General features: G+C 40.7%; 1 protein-coding gene across 1 annotated transcript in view; it reads right to left on the reverse strand.

Moving 5' to 3' along the window:
- Window positions 1-1,691: 1,691 nt before the first annotated feature.
- Window positions 1,692-15,781, reverse strand: part of LOC138247068 (uncharacterized) — a 36,432-nt gene continuing 22,342 nt past the window's right edge. The window contains exons 2-5 of the mRNA XM_069201815.1: window positions 12,123-12,201; window positions 7,903-7,960; window positions 5,128-5,211; window positions 1,692-2,053 (exon numbers count right to left, since the gene is read on the reverse strand). Coding sequence (XP_069057916.1) covers window positions 1,692-2,053; window positions 5,128-5,211; window positions 7,903-7,960; window positions 12,123-12,201 — 583 coding nt within the window. The remainder of the gene's footprint in view (window positions 2,054-5,127; window positions 5,212-7,902; window positions 7,961-12,122; window positions 12,202-15,781) is intronic.

Consider the following 15,781-nt stretch of genomic DNA (forward strand, 5'->3'; position numbering starts at 1 on the left):
ACAATAAATCCCCTCAACGCACACACCCTTGCACTATAATGCAAAGGTGCCTGCGTTGGCAATTACATTTAGCACCAGTGTAGGGGGAAACACAGGGGTGTGCCGTATTTTAGTAAATACAGCGCATCCCTGCATTTCTAAAATGACGCAGCGCGGCTCTGCAAATTTTGGTACAGCACTGCCCTTTGCCACTTTTTGGTAAATTTGGTCCTCATTTTGTTAAATGTTATTTGCTTTTTTGTTACCTTTGGTGCTCTCAGCAGGCAAACAACTTACTCAGCTTTTCATGTGGATGCAAACTTCTAGGTATTCACAACCTTAGTGCCTTGCGTACTGAGCTACCTAATAGAGATTGGAACTTTTGGCCTGGACTCTACAGCAGATATCTAAATATTTCTATGGATCTCAAAATTGTGACTTTCAGTTCTTTTTTAGCACCTTTACTGCACACTACAGATTTCTTTCAATGACGGACCCAGCTACGATTATGGGTATTTAATTTCCAATAAACAACTCTAATCCCCAGATAACAACTGGCCTCAGAGCACTACAGTATTTACAAATCCCTAACACTGGAGACATCAGGTTTTGTCACAGGGGTCGCCAATCTTTTCTGTAGCAAGAGCTACTTATGTTTAATGAAAGTCAGCTGCTGCTACTAATGTTAGGGCTGTTGTAGTGTCCACACCACACAGGATTGCCAGCAGTGATCACATCAAGGCATTAGATAGAGTTGCCAGCATTAAAGTAAACAGTGTTATGAATTTATGATGTCTCTAAATTGGTATTACATAAGAAACATACCTGCAATGCCCCTGGACCCAAGGTAATAAGATTTGTAACAAATCTCTCCAACTCAAATAATAGTTTTAAATACATTTTGAAGATTCAAACATTTTTTTCTAAACAACACCTTTTGAGTACGGAAAATACACACATTTTGATTTAAAGTATATGCTTTTTAATTTTGGTAAATATATATATAGTAATTCATCAAAGCAAAAGCTTCAATAGTAATAGCCATGGCTGCACACAGGAGAGCTACTCACATGGTGCTGGAGAGCTACTGGTAGTTCCCAAGCAATTTATTGCAGATGCTCGGTTGGAACATAACATTGCAGGGTTGAAGATATGGTGAGTTCTTTCCATGCCACTTGTCCAATGAGATATGTACAGGCGAGGTGAAGATGTGTGTGGGGAGGAACATGAATGAAAAATGAATTTACCACATGTTTATTCGCTAAAATGTACACTGGCATGCCCTGAATGTTTAACCTTTGTCGAAAACTGGACTCTTCTACTGTTCTCTAGGATCTTCTCAATCACCCTAGTATTTCACTCAATTTGAAAGTCCCCAAAATATAATATTATCTAAGTGAAATACATTTAATTTTGTCTGTTTTAGTTTTTGGACGTTTCCCTTGATTGTACCTTTGTGTGTTTACAATCGTGTACTGAGGACGTTTGCATCATATATGGTTCTCAGGGAGTCATGAAGACATTGCGCACCTCTTCATGAGGTGATTGTACTGGGGCACTGCTCTGGAAGTACACATGCGTTACCAGACTTCACAAAGCCCTGGTCACAGAAGCACCCTGGTACACATGGCTCTGTGCAACATTTTGGTGGATTGAGGTGATTATCACATGTGGTTGGACACACAGTGCCACATGTCTCATAGTGTGCATGGCTACTGCTGGGGGCAGTCCTTCTTAAGGACACATTCATTGGAGTTTAGGACATATCCCTCTTTACAGAAGCATCCGATCTTGCATTGCATAGTGCAAACCTTTGAAGTGATGTTTTTGGCCACATCCTGACAGGTAAATGGGCAGGCCCCACCGCAATCCTTATATTCAGCGTTGCTTGGACAAGGGCACTCTTTCGCAGGTATACATTTCCTATTCTGTAGGACATATCCATGCTGACATGAACATCCTGGCTTGCATTGTTCTGTGCATTTCTCAGCTGTTCCCACATTCGAAATATTCTGACAGGTTGTTTGACAGGAGCCACCACAGCGTGAGAATACCATGTTCTCGCCACACCTTTCTGCAAGGGTAAAAATAGTTTTATTATAGATCATTTATACAATGTCCCAATGCGCTGTGGTTTACAATCATATATCAATGCATTTTAATGCCAGCCTCTTGTATCAATACATATATGGTTTCATACAATTTGGTAACACCCAAGCACAGCATGTTTTCAATTGACAGAGATCCCAAGTCTCTGACCTGAGCCTGATGTTGTACAACTAACAAGGATAGGGCAGATGAAAAGGGCTCTGCAATAGTATGCACTGAATTAGCACCTGGATTTCCAGCAGAAAACAATATAAACATTCATTACTGCGAACAAATAGGCAAATGGTCTATGTGGATTGGGGGATTTGGTGGACTTCACAAGCGTGGTTGTCCTACGTGTGCTAGAGTGCCATTGCTGGGTGGCATTCCGACTTTATTCTTCCCAGGCAACAGAAGTATTCAGATTCTAAGTGGGTAGGAGCCTTAACCTATCAAGGTAGCCAAGAAGAGCGATTGGAGGTAACGTCTGAATCTGTCACTGTGTAATTACCAGACATCCTCATCTATATTTTACAGCACACCCTGTGTTTCTGGGTGAATAGCCAAAAGCACAATTTCTGGACTTTTCCAAAGGAAATATAATGTCAGCTCACTTGCTTGTGCTCTGTCTGCTCACCAAATCTGTCACTCTCTTCTCCTGATATTAGTCATCTATTTGTTGCCCCTTCTTATCTCCCCCTGATGGTGGGGTGACAGTATGTCTTGGAGAAACTTGTCTTTCTAAGCCCTATACTCTTTAGTCCTCAGTTGGATTTGTAAGATCATCGGGGTGAGTGTGGAATATTGACTATAGAATATTGGGGCACCTTGAAATTGCAACTAAAATAAAAAGGACTAAAATATTGACAGCTAAGTATGTATAGACTTTCTGTATCTAACTCCACATCTCTGTACCTTGAATTAATACATTTATATTCAAGGTACAACATGTGGACTTAAGAATAGTAAATCTTTAACTCCCTATATCCATTTACGTTTCAATAATTTTCTCCTTGATATTTTGGTTTCAATATTAAGGTATCACGATATTCTAGACTCATTATTCCACACACTCAAATCAGCAGAAGACCATGTTTGCTCTTGGGTGGTACAACTGTCAACGTGTTCCTCATTAGTCATAATCACAGTGGTGGAATGATTTTATCCTTGGCAGCACCTGCAATTCAGCTTATTTTGCCTACAGATGGGGAACTCATTTCAGCAGTGCTTCATTTGTGCTTGTTGTTTCCAGTGCTGAGCACAGGCACTTATTTTTGAGGGCCGGTGCTTATTCTTCTGCCTCAAGCATTTGCTGCGAACAAAATACACATATTGAAAGACAGAGGAAGAGAAAAACGAAAAAACGTCGCAATGGGAGAAAGCAGAAAACTTCAAAAGTGAGCTGAAGGGGCAGGGAGTGGCTTAAGTGGTTTCAAGAGGCCCGAGATTTCTTCAGGATTACTCTGCCTCAGTATTCCGTGTTCCCACATTTAATTGCAGCAGCTGCATGTTTAAGAGAAGGGCTTAGAGCAACAAAAAAAATGTGTTTTTATTTTCAAATTAAGCACTGCATTGCAGGGGCCAGTGCGCCAAAATGTCCATTGCCATCAGTTGATATATGCAAACATTCCACTCCTATTCCCAGTGCACTGGGCTGGTGAGAAATCTAATTAAAGTGACCAAAGGATTCTACTACCCGGTCACATTGGTTTCAGATTCCTGTTCATAAAGAGATAATTCAGCTAAACTTCTAGAAATTGTGTTTGTCATATGTGTACCAGTAATAATATTTTACATCAGAGTCATAAGATGCAACAATTTCAGTTAAAGTGGAGTTTGAAGCATTGAGCACAGGAGGCGTTTCTTAAATGCAAGTATTGTTTCAGTGCATGGTTGTTCCTCAGGGCCCATTTCTGAGAAATCACATCAGTTACACCAGAAATTGTTTAAAATGCAAATAGCATCCAAATTCGATTTTAAAATGTTCTCTGTGTCTTATATAAGATCTGCATTAGTCCGTGACATTGAAATCAACAAAATAGTATCCCAACTCCCAAGGAGCAACTTAGAGCTTCTGGAACCTTGGATCATGTTGTGGACACTTCAAGGACACAAAAAGGACCTCTGGAAGAAGATCCAGAAGTTTGGAGACGTTTGGAGCAACTCCATAAGTTGAAGAGGTGCATTGTGGGAGTTGTAGTCCCAGACCCCAAGAGGCACCCCATAGCCTCTGAACCCTTGGCTGGTGCTGTGGACCACTTTCCAGAATCAAACACTTCTGAAAGTAAGTGTGACAGTGTTACCACGTGGCTGTCCTAAACTCTGGACTTTGTTCCTTTCCAGTGTGACCATTTTTTTTCAACCCTTTGAGAGCAAGTTGCTTCTATGCACTAGAAAGCATTAATTCTTTAAAAAATAATATCTCTGGTTCCCCCTTATCTGATTTTATACGTTTTTGTGTCATTTTAAAGATAGAAATAGAACCTATTTTTTATAAATTGATTTTGGATTTTTAAACTGTGTTTTATTTAATTACTGTTTTGTGATATTTTAATGCTTTACGCTTTGACTCCTAAGTTAAGCCTTGTCTCTCGTTGCCAAGCTACCAAGGGTTGAACTAGGTTTAATTTACTGAGACCTAACTGGACCTAAGTGGAAGTTAGTGGCCTATTGCTAAGCGTAGGTACTTAACTGCCCTTACCAATAGCCCATTTTCCAACAAAGAGTGACTACAGAAATACAATAATAACAAAAGCAAAAGCAAGTAGCCTTCATGTTGATTTGGTCAATATAATTAGACTAATTATATGGAACCCCTTACAATTACTATGTTGGCATCGTCTTCGACCCTACGACTACTACTACTCATATCCCTGACCCTATTCCGAATGTTAGTCCTAGATTTACCCTCCATGTTAACACAACTTTTTTTGTGACATCATCAAAAAACGGATTTATTGATTCACTTTCATTGTAAACAGACAATACTATGAAAGAAAATGGGATGAGAGCAGAATTGGATCCCTTGGCCAAAATGAGACATGGAGAATGTTTACTTACTAGGGTCATCATCACCATCATCATTATCATCATCGTCATCATCATTATCCTCACAGCTTACAGGTCCAAGCATCGTAGTTAGTACTAGAAGTGAAACATATAAGCATACATTAAAGCACCGCATAATTTCGTCATGGTTAATTAAACAGTGTGAGATCAAGAAAGAGATCCAGGTAATCCAAGATCACTATGCTAGAATTAAGTTGAGGATCAATATGTTGTTTAGTTTGTTGCAGCAGAAAAATGGAACATGCTTGACATTGCATTGGACACCAGAAACAAAGTACTCCTCACAAAGTCCTTCATCTGATCTTCACTGAAAATATCAATATAAACAAAGTCAAGAAGCAGATCTGTTGTATATGTTTAGCACTTTTCCGGCCCTAAATTATTTGAAGCAAGAGATCACTGGCTTTATGAATACTGCTCTTTTCCTGCACATTACTTTGACCTCTTAATTAATGTTACTACGGGTCCACGATGATGCAATGCCGAAATCTGGGCAGTTTTTAGGGTTGAGCACAAAGTGCTCTGGCCCCTGTTGTAATCTCTCTGTGGGCTTTTAACCACGCCCATATCAAGCCCAACAGTTTTGTTGGTTCGTGGGCTTGCCTGTTAAAATTCACTTGGTTTCATTAGTGAATGCCTTTTCTGGTGTATAGCTCGCCTCAAGTGCACTGGCCATCTACTGAAAACCTATGAGGCACCATGTTTTGTGTATGGTTTCTCCACTAGTTTTCTCTTTATTTCGTAGGCAGTACGATCTCGCTGGCCAGTAGTAGAGCGCTTTGCAATACATCCTATTACATGGATATTTGCACTTTTGCCGGTTCAATGGATAATTGCACTTTTGCTGGTTATCCTTTTGTTGTTTGCTTTGCGCTCATGGTAGCCGTCGGCTCGCTTATGTGACACTGCTTTCCTTTTCAGTTTGTGTGGCAAGAAAAGTCCAGCATTGCAAAGGCTAGTTTATTTTTGCTGCAATGGTGATGGTCAGCTTATGTATAGCCTCAGCCTGGCTGGATCTTAGTTTTTATCAATGGCCATCTCCCATTCAGGCAATGCTTAATCTAGAGCACAGTTTATTAGCCCAAAAAGGTAGTCTGGCAAGGGAGAGGGGTGAACGAATTTGGGCTCCTTTGAAAAATTGGGTGGATGCATGTTTGACGACTGGTCTCACCTCCACCCACGATTTTCGTACTTAATGTGAAGTACGGATATAGAAGTTGCGGTACAATTATATAAGAGGGGGAAGAGGCGAGCCCACTTTGGGCATTCTTTTGCCCGTATTCTTTTAATGGATTAAGCTACCTTGATCATAAACAATTTTAAATCACCAGCATCAAACTCAACGCTACGTTAAATGCCACGCATTGTGATTTTGCTTAGATTTTTGTCTTTGTTGAATTGCTTGTAATGAATGTGAAAGAAATCCTCTGATTAGTGATTCGTTATCCATCTCTCCTCTTGCGTAACTAATTCATTGTTAAAAACTTTAAAAAAAAACTTTAAAAAAAAGAAAATATCAATATGAAAATGTTGCATTCACACAAGGAGGTTTAATCCAATTATATAATTGGTGGGATGAGCTTTTGGATCAAAACTACCAGATCGTGGCTCATGTGATAAATAAACAGACATTATTTTCTTTAACCACTTGTTGAAGCACATTTAGGAAAGTTTTATGTAAATTGCCCAAGGGCTGTTCATGTTTGTTTTGCATCTCCAGGGCACTTTGGTGTTTCAAAATGACTCTTCTGTTGTGTGGATTGTGCTAGTGCACCCCTTTAAAAGCGCCCATTGAATGGGAGACAAAGGTTGAAAGCAGTCCCAGTGATCCCCAAGGTATCTTCATGGAGGCTGGTGGACACGTGGTACATGCCTGTACTGGGAACAGTGCATATGCTGTGATGTACCGCACCATCCCAGTTTCAGTAATGGACCTTTTAATGTGATCATTGATTGCTAAATTGGGAAGTCAAGGCTTGCAAAGCAGAAGGCAAAGAGAAACGGAACCTACTTTCAAAAGAATTTGGCGCAAATTTTACGAGGCAAACGGTTGATTATCTGGATTGTATCTGAAACAGGATGTCTTCCTTTTGAGAACAGTTTGTCTAACACTTTTGATGCTTTCATTTATTGAATCCTGCCCTGGGTATAAATGGACTGTGCGGTTCTTTTAGAGTCTGGTGATGTGATGTACAGAAAAAGGCTTTGAGTCAGCCCTATTTAGCCACTGCCTTTTTTGAATAAGACTCTTTCAGCCATTGGCCTGATGGGCTGGCTGCATTTCTTGGTATCAGTCAATGGCTCTTTAAAGCTGCTTTCCTTCCTGATGTTCTTCCTAAATGAAACTGTGTAGGATGTGTCCAGATGTGAGGTTCTACTTCATTGATCTTATGGTTTTGCTAGCAAGAAATGAAAAGGACCATGAAGAGAGTCCTAGCAGTCGTTAGTAAAGGAGATGAGGACAAGGCAATTCTGGAGGTCAAGGACTGGCTGTTCAACAAGAGAGCAATCAATATCTAGAACTCATTGCACCAACTCAATAGAACGTCAAGTGATAAAACAATACACAATTTGGACTTCTTCTATTACTTCTTTAAAAATGGAAAACAAAATTCAAGTCCCTTCCAGTAATAGTGATATTAGTCTCTCAAGCCCCGCCCTTTGAAGGTGCAGGGGCTGAGAACAAGAGGGCGGGTGGTCTAAATTATAATCTACTCCTCTAGTTGATCTTCCAGGCTCTCCCCATTCAGCTTGGTTTCCACTCACCTGCTGCCAGCGCAAGGAGGACACATGTTTTCTTCAGCATTTTAAAAGTTATGCAGGCCTGCAATAAAAAGAAGGAGAGTACACATGAGAAGAGGATGTGGATTTTTTAACTACAACATGAGTGGCTGAAATGGTGCTGGCAAAGACCTCTCAAGGTCTACTTATTTCACTTTCCTATTGCTTACTAAATACTATTGGATCTTTTTGTAGATCTTGATGCATGTTTCTCATTCCCACTGAAAGGAATGATCTGTTTGTAGATTTTGATGCATTTTTCTCATTCCCACTGAAAGAAATGATGAAATTGTGCTATCCATTGGTAGGCTTAAAAGTGCCTTGTACCTCTGCCAGCCCACAACGTATCCCACAGTGCCAACCGGGAGGTGGAAATGTGTTTTTGTGATGAATTCCAGAAAAACTTCCTGATAAAGCACCCAATAACTGCAGAACTGAGCAGGTATTCCCCATTGCACTGGCCAGACTTTGGTGCAGAGACAACAGCTGGTAACATAGATACTGGCCCTCAGTACATCCACATCAAATTCTGGCATGTGTTTGGTGATTACAGGTACACTCTTCCTCACTCTCTCTCTGACTTGTTCTCTCTCCTGTCCCTCCCTCTCATGCAAGATTCAGGCTCTGTGGCTCTGTAAGGGGCATATTTATAATGCCCTACTGCCACCTTGCCCCACATTAACGTAATTACTTTTTATGTTAATGTGGCCCAACGAGGCGGAAATCCCCATACCGTATTTACAGTGTAGCGCAATGCATGCATTGTGCCACTCTGTAACCCTTAGCGGTACATTATGCCTGCGCCAGCCATAATGTATGCAAAGGGGGCATTCCCCCAATAGGGGAGCTGGAAAAATGGCGTAAGGAAATCTCATAGATTTCCTTGTGCCATTTTTTACAACACTTTGAACGCCAGCTCAGAGCAGGCGTTTAAAGGGGGCTTCCATTCTTTAGAATGGGGCCCAATGTACTCTGCAGGAGTAGCAGCAATAATTTGGTGCTACTCCAGCACAGTACATCAATAGCGTCATGAGAAATGACGATGTTGCCCCTTACCCTGCACCATGGTGCGCTGTATTTTAAATATGATGCACACAAGGTGGCAGTAGGGTGGCACTAAAGGGACGCAGGGAAAATTTGCCCCCAAGTGTTTTGGTCTCTTATTCTCACTTTGTTTTGCTTATTTCTTCTTTTTCTATGTTGGTTTGTCAGTGTTACTTTATTGCTCTCTCTTTCAATCCTGTTAGTCTAGAGGACTGAATCTCATGTTACTTTGTTCCCCTCCCTCTGATTTTCTCACTAATTTTCGCGCTCTCTTATGCTCACTTTCTGTAATGGGTTTTAGTTTATCTGCTTTGCTATTGGGCACTTTGATCTAAACATGTAAATATATTATAAATGGATTGTAGAGAAATGAAAATAATTTATTTAAAAGCAAGGACATTACATTTAATTATTTGTATTGTGTTTCAAGAATGAAAAGAACCACCAATCTTCACGAGGAATTTGCTCCGTTTAAGTATATTGTGCCTATCTAAACTGCAGTTTTAAATGCAATATGGTTCTTGGAGAGGGTACCACATCATGGGAATCTGTACCTCGGGGTGATGCCTCGAACCATCGACCAATCTTCCTACATGATGCAGTAGGAAAAATACATGCCAAGATTTTGCACACCTGCCACAATGATTGGCTAAGTGACAATGGGATCATCAACACATCAAAACAGGCTTTCAGAAGGGACAAGGAACAATTGACCAAGCTATGTGGCTATTTAACATCGGTCTGAAATATACCAGCATCAAAAGGTCAAAAATATACCTGACTTTTATAGATCTAAAAATGGCTTTTGATACTATGAACCAGCAAGCTATTCGGCAAATAGGATCAGCCCTGGAATGCCCCGTAACACTAGTGTCAGCTATCAAGCAATCATATAGCAACAATACTTCACAGGTGAGGTATGACCAAAGAGGCGAAATAAATAAAAGAGTCAGCGTAAATATTAGGGTCAGACAAGGAGGCGTCCTGGCGCCAGCCTTGTATAACATCTTTATCAAAGAAAAAAACTACCTGAGGGCCCTAAATCTTGATGTACCGTATTGTGGGCGCCAGAAACAGCAATTTTGTCTTTTGCCGATGGTCAGTGCTTTTGTCACATACACGACTAGCTATGCACAAACTCCTGAAGGGATTAGAAAATGATTGCGGAATAAAGAATCCTGTGAAATCAAAACATATGATCTTAGAGAGCAGCAACTGAGGAGTACCTTTAAAATCCATGGAAGCCCACTTAATCGTGTCCACAACTACGATTACCTCGGAGTGATGTTTGACTCCAAGTTGTCCTGTTGAGCTCCACAATGTGAAGGAGAGGTGACAGTGAGTGAATATGCTGGTCGATGTACTCAGCTTTTCCAGAAGTCAGGGGTACAGAGTGATTGGCTCGCTCTTGAAGCCTACAGAGAGCAAGTCCTCGCGGCAGGCCTATATGGTGCAGAGCTGTGGGGCTATAAAAATGTGAAAGGGTTGGCAAGGGCAGAGGGCTGCTCTTTACCTCACTTATTCTGCTTGGCCCTGGGAGCTCTGTGCATGCATAGAGACATGAGCTGGGTGTCAAACACCCTGAGCTGTATGCAGCACTACATCCCATCCAATATTGGGTAAGAATTTGGACTAAATCAGAGTTAAAACCTTTTCTGTACACTATGCGAGAGGCTTGGGTGCAAGCCAAACAAGTTAAATTATCCTGGCTTGGTCATGTGGCTAATATCCTGCAACAGATAGGATTTGCTGATTGCTGGTTTGAACAGGGATAAAAGGTAAGGATACTGGAATGGACAAGAAAGGAGAGGTTTTGGCATTATATGGCCATTAATATTTCAGGACAGAAGATAGACAAGCTTCGGACTTTCAAACCCAGTCCTGTTTTGTACCATATATGGACAAGCTGACCGCCCCCCCTTTTAAAAAAGATCATTGTATTTTAATTTCAGGCTACGCACTCTGCTAGTGAAGCAGTACGTCAGTTCATGGAAAAAGGGTGGAAGAAGCCCATCTATGTGTGAATGTGGATTTTGGGGGGGGCTAGAGTCCGTAATGCACTTTGCATTTATTTTTTTTTTTTACGTTGAAAGCCAGCAGAGAATATCCTGCTTTTTAGTGCTTATGCAACAAGAAATTGTAAGTATGCCTTGATGTAGTATATGACCACTGACTCCAAACAAATTATCAGTAGAGTCTCTGTACATATACATATGTACATAAATATGTGGCTTGGAGAGTAACGAGATAACAGCACTAACCATGCTATTTAAGGATATTTTTTTTAATGTAGTTCTTACTCAATTATTTCAGCTGTATAAACCGTTGACTGTTGTACAGCTGCCTGTATTTATTTGCAGCAAGCTGTGGGGTCATTTGAGTGAGCTGATCTATTAGGAATTATTTTTGGCATATTTTTATGTTTTTTTAACCGGATGTCCTCCGGGTCAGCAGTAAGTAATCTATTTTTATAAGTACCAACACTCTTATGCCAGTTGATGGCTATGCATGAGCACTTTTTTTTATAGCTCAGGGCAACTTTGAGACGCACTTTATTAGTGAGGCAATTTGTTTTGGTTTTTCTAAAATTATCTATAAGGCTCAGCAATCGATGTCTTTCTGGCCAGCTGTAGTTTTGTGTTCTTATATGAATTAACGCTACAGAGCTGGTAAATGGCCGGGCACTAGTTCTTTTATATTAATAGGGCCATTTTGAGAAGCACTTTATTACTTATTTAATCTGATTTGATGATTTTTCAATTATCTACTTGGCCTGATAATTCGTGTCACTTCGATCAGCCCCTCTGAATGCATTTTTATAAGTATTTTCACTTTAGAGCCGACTGTTTGATATGTAATAGCACTTTTCACTGTAAAGGTTATGTTTTAATTGCTGAAGTATGTTATTACATATTAAAAGTGGGTATATATCTGTTATTGTTAATGTATGGCCTGTCTGTGGCAGGATGACAGAATAAATAAATAACTAAATATATAAATAACTAAATAACTACATTGTCACAGTTTAATCCCATAATACAATTATCCATATTGGTCACAAGCATTGGTCAAAACAACACATGTGAAAACCTGTTAGTGAAACCCAATTCACGGAATGGCAGTAATTTTAGAACTCCAAAGGAGTGTAAATTGAAACATACCTCTTGTCGGCTTGAATATTGAAGAAGGTCTTCAAACGAAGGTCGGCTGGGAATGAGCTTCTTCTCCCAGTGCTGGCATCTATATAGGCCAGAATATTGCCTGAGGTGCAAATGCTCCTTAGTCATTTCTGAACATTGCATTTTGGATTTCATGTGTAGTTGAATTTAAAGCCAACGCCCTTTTACTTTTCCTAATTTAGGACACTCCATCACTCTGTTTCACAACTTGCACCTCATTATATCTTTCACTGTTCTTCGGTCTGGCTAACAGCACATCGTCCCAGGAAAGATATATAGTTACCATATTTTTAAAATATACATAGATTTGGCTTTGAACCTATCGAAAGTTGTATTACTCTTTCGCCTCACACCGTAAACTATGTGGTGTGCCATTCTGACGTCTAGTGAGTGCTTTCAATGGAATGCATGGGGAACTATTTTATATTTCAAACGTACACTCAATCGTCACAGTTTTTGTGAAATTCATATATTTGCCCTGCATTTTGAAAGCCACTATGACACCCAGGGCCATATTTCTATTTTTTTGACCGCATTTGCGTAATTTTTTACAATTATATTTTGTAAGTTTCCGACGCTTTGTGCTACAAAGCGGCACAAATGTGGCGCTCAAAAAGTATAAATATGGGCCCCAATCTTGTAAGGCTGGTAGATTTTGCAGGCTCTGACTGAAAGAGAGACAAAATAATTATTATTTTGTTTCTCTTCAGCATGGTGTCAGCTCAGAGCATACTGCACACTGCAGCTGCTTAAAAGGGACACATACAGCATCTAAAAGCTTAGGTCCCGCCTTCAATTATAGAAGACTGGTTGTCTGCCACACAGCGGGGGCTGCAGGGAGGTCCATTACACCACTGTCAAAGGCATTATCATCTAGTGCTTAATGTTAGAAATTGGGTCTCTAGTTGGCAGAGGTATTCACCCTGTTCAAGTAGGGACCACAGTCCTAGTCAGCATAAGTCACAACACAACCTAAATTATCTTGTGCTCAACCTCCGGTAGCTTGGCAGAGAACAGGCAGGCTTAACTTAGAAGGCAATGTATAAAGTATTTGTGTAATAACTCATACAGTAACAGAGTGAAAACACCATAAAAAAGTACTCCATTCCAGTTTAGGAAGATAGATAATATTTAAAATAAGACCAACAAGATAAAAATACAATAAGCACAAGTCAAGACATCACTTTTAAAAGGTAGAAATGAGTCTCAATCCTTAATAATCAGTGATTGTATCCCTTTAAACACACAGTAACTGGGATGCGTCAAAAATAGCGAAGTAGAAGAGCCGCAGAGGAGGAGATGTGCTGAAAAGTAAAGTGATGTATCGATTTTTCCAGCATGTCACAAGCAATGCGTCAGTTCTTTCCAAACTGCAAAGCGCTGCATCAGTTTCCAGGAGCACAGCCACTCTACGTCACTGCGATACAAAGATATTTATATGCCCCAGGATGATGCATGGAAACCCAGAATGCATTGAGCAGTGGCAACAGGCAGTGTGTCGACCCGGCAGACGATGCAGTGATTTTTCGTCCACGAGTCAGGTGATGCCTCGATCCAGCAGGCATTGCTTTGAATTTTGCAGGCGTTGCATCGATTTTGTGACACACTGGATTTTCTCTTCTTTGGTGAAGTCTTTAAAAGCACTGAGACCTCAGAACAGGAGGCAAGCTCAATCTAAGTCATTGCAGAGCACTTGAAGAGGAAGGCAGAGCCCTTCCAGCAGAGTCAGGGATCAGTAGGTATCAGGGCAACAAGTAGGCCAGCAGCCCTTCCAGCAAACCATTCCAGATGAGTCCTTTGGGCAGCCAGGCAGTCCCTCTGACAGAGTCCAGTTGTAGGGCCAGACGTTTCTGATTTGGTGGGGTCACATACCCAAAATATATACAAAAAAAGTGCCTTTGAAGTGGAGAAAACTTTAAAGAGTGATTTTGAAGTGCATAATTTCCCCTTTCAACTCAGCCCTGTTTGTCAGGAACCCTCGGGGGGGCAGGGGGTTATCAGTCCTTTGTGTGAGGGCAGGCCCCTGGCTTTTGAAGTGTAAGAGAAAGTCCCTTCTCCCTTCCTGCCGGGACACTCACCTGTATGCAGATGAGTGCAGATGCAGCTGAGTGTCCTGTGTTTATGACTGTCTGGGTGGAATGCACAAAGGGAGCTGTCAACCAGTACAGACCATATGTGAATTTGAGGCAGGCTGTAAGGCACAGATGGCAGCCAGCAAGTGCAGGGAAATGGCAACTTTTGACAAGTGGAATTTGTAGAATAGTCATGTATAATCCAACTTCACTAGTAAGTAGGAGTTCTTACTACCATTCCAGCCACACCAAATATGTCATATCTATTCCTTTCGGGTCAGAAATTATCATGTTAAAGAATGTAAAGGACTCTCTATTGCTGGCCTATGAGAGGAGCAGGCTTTACAGTAGTGAAAAATGATTTTGTGAGTTTTTCACTACCAGGATATATGAAACATATAAGTGCATTTCCTGCCTTTTACTTACATAGAACCCCGCCCTATGGATTACCAAGGGCTTACCTTTTGGGGTGACCTATATGTAAGAAAAGGGGAATTTCAGGTTTGCCAAGTAGTTTTAAATGCCAAGTCGAAGTGGCAGTGAAACTACACACACGGGCCTGGCAATGGAAGACACAAGGCATGGTTAAGAGGCTACTTCTGTGGGTGGCACAGTCAGTGTTGCAGGCCCACTAATAGCATTTCATTTACAGGCCTCGAGATCATCTAGTGCACATTACTAGGGACATATGAGTAAATTAAATATGCCAATTGGGTATGAGGCAATATTGCCATGTTTTAGGGAGAGGACAGAAGTACTTTAGCACTGGTTAGCAGTGGTAAAGTGCCCAGAGTCCTAAAGCCAACAGAAAGAAAGTCAGAAATAGAGAAGGAGGAGGAAGCAAAAAGTTTGGGGTGACCCTTCAGAGAGTGCAATTTTCCAGCACTAAAATTACCCTCAGCACTACGTGGTATAGGTGTGACACGTTTTCTTGCAACAACAAAAGAACAAATACTACAAAACAGCACAATATACTATAAAACAAAAAAAACAAGCATTGAGATAGTCAATAGGTCTGAATTTACTATGCTTAGAGTCTTTCACAGCTGCTTTTTGCTTGTGTTGCATACAAAAATGCTGTTTATCACATTAAAAACGCATACAAAGAGTGATGGATGGAATACATGAATTAATCAAAGCCACTGGTAATTACTTGGGTCCATCGTTAATTTGCACATCATGCCACATCACTTTAGACCCAGCTATATCCAAATCAGTCTTAAAACTGCTCCAATGTGAACAGTTCCATCTGAACTTCTAAGCTAGGTCCTACCTGAGGGAGTGAGATCAACAGTTTTTAAATTGTGCTTTCTTTTTTCTTTTAGCCACAGGGAGGAGAGGGATGGATTCTCTACACCTGGCATTGCTGGAGAACTGAGAGAGGACCCCTACTCGACTCTTATGTGTACAACACTTTCATGGACATTCTGATGAAATAGATTTTTTGTTATGTTTTTTATGTAAATGGGAGAGAGCTCAAAGATGAAACATGCTCAGCCTTAAAGGTAAACATACAGGGTGTGTTTTCCATAGTGAGTGTGTCTTGGACAAACATGGAGCCTTGTTTTT

This window comes from Pleurodeles waltl, chromosome 7, assembly GCF_031143425.1.
Source record: "Pleurodeles waltl isolate 20211129_DDA chromosome 7, aPleWal1.hap1.20221129, whole genome shotgun sequence".
In the NCBI taxonomy this organism is placed as follows: Eukaryota; Metazoa; Chordata; class Amphibia; order Caudata; family Salamandridae; genus Pleurodeles; species Pleurodeles waltl.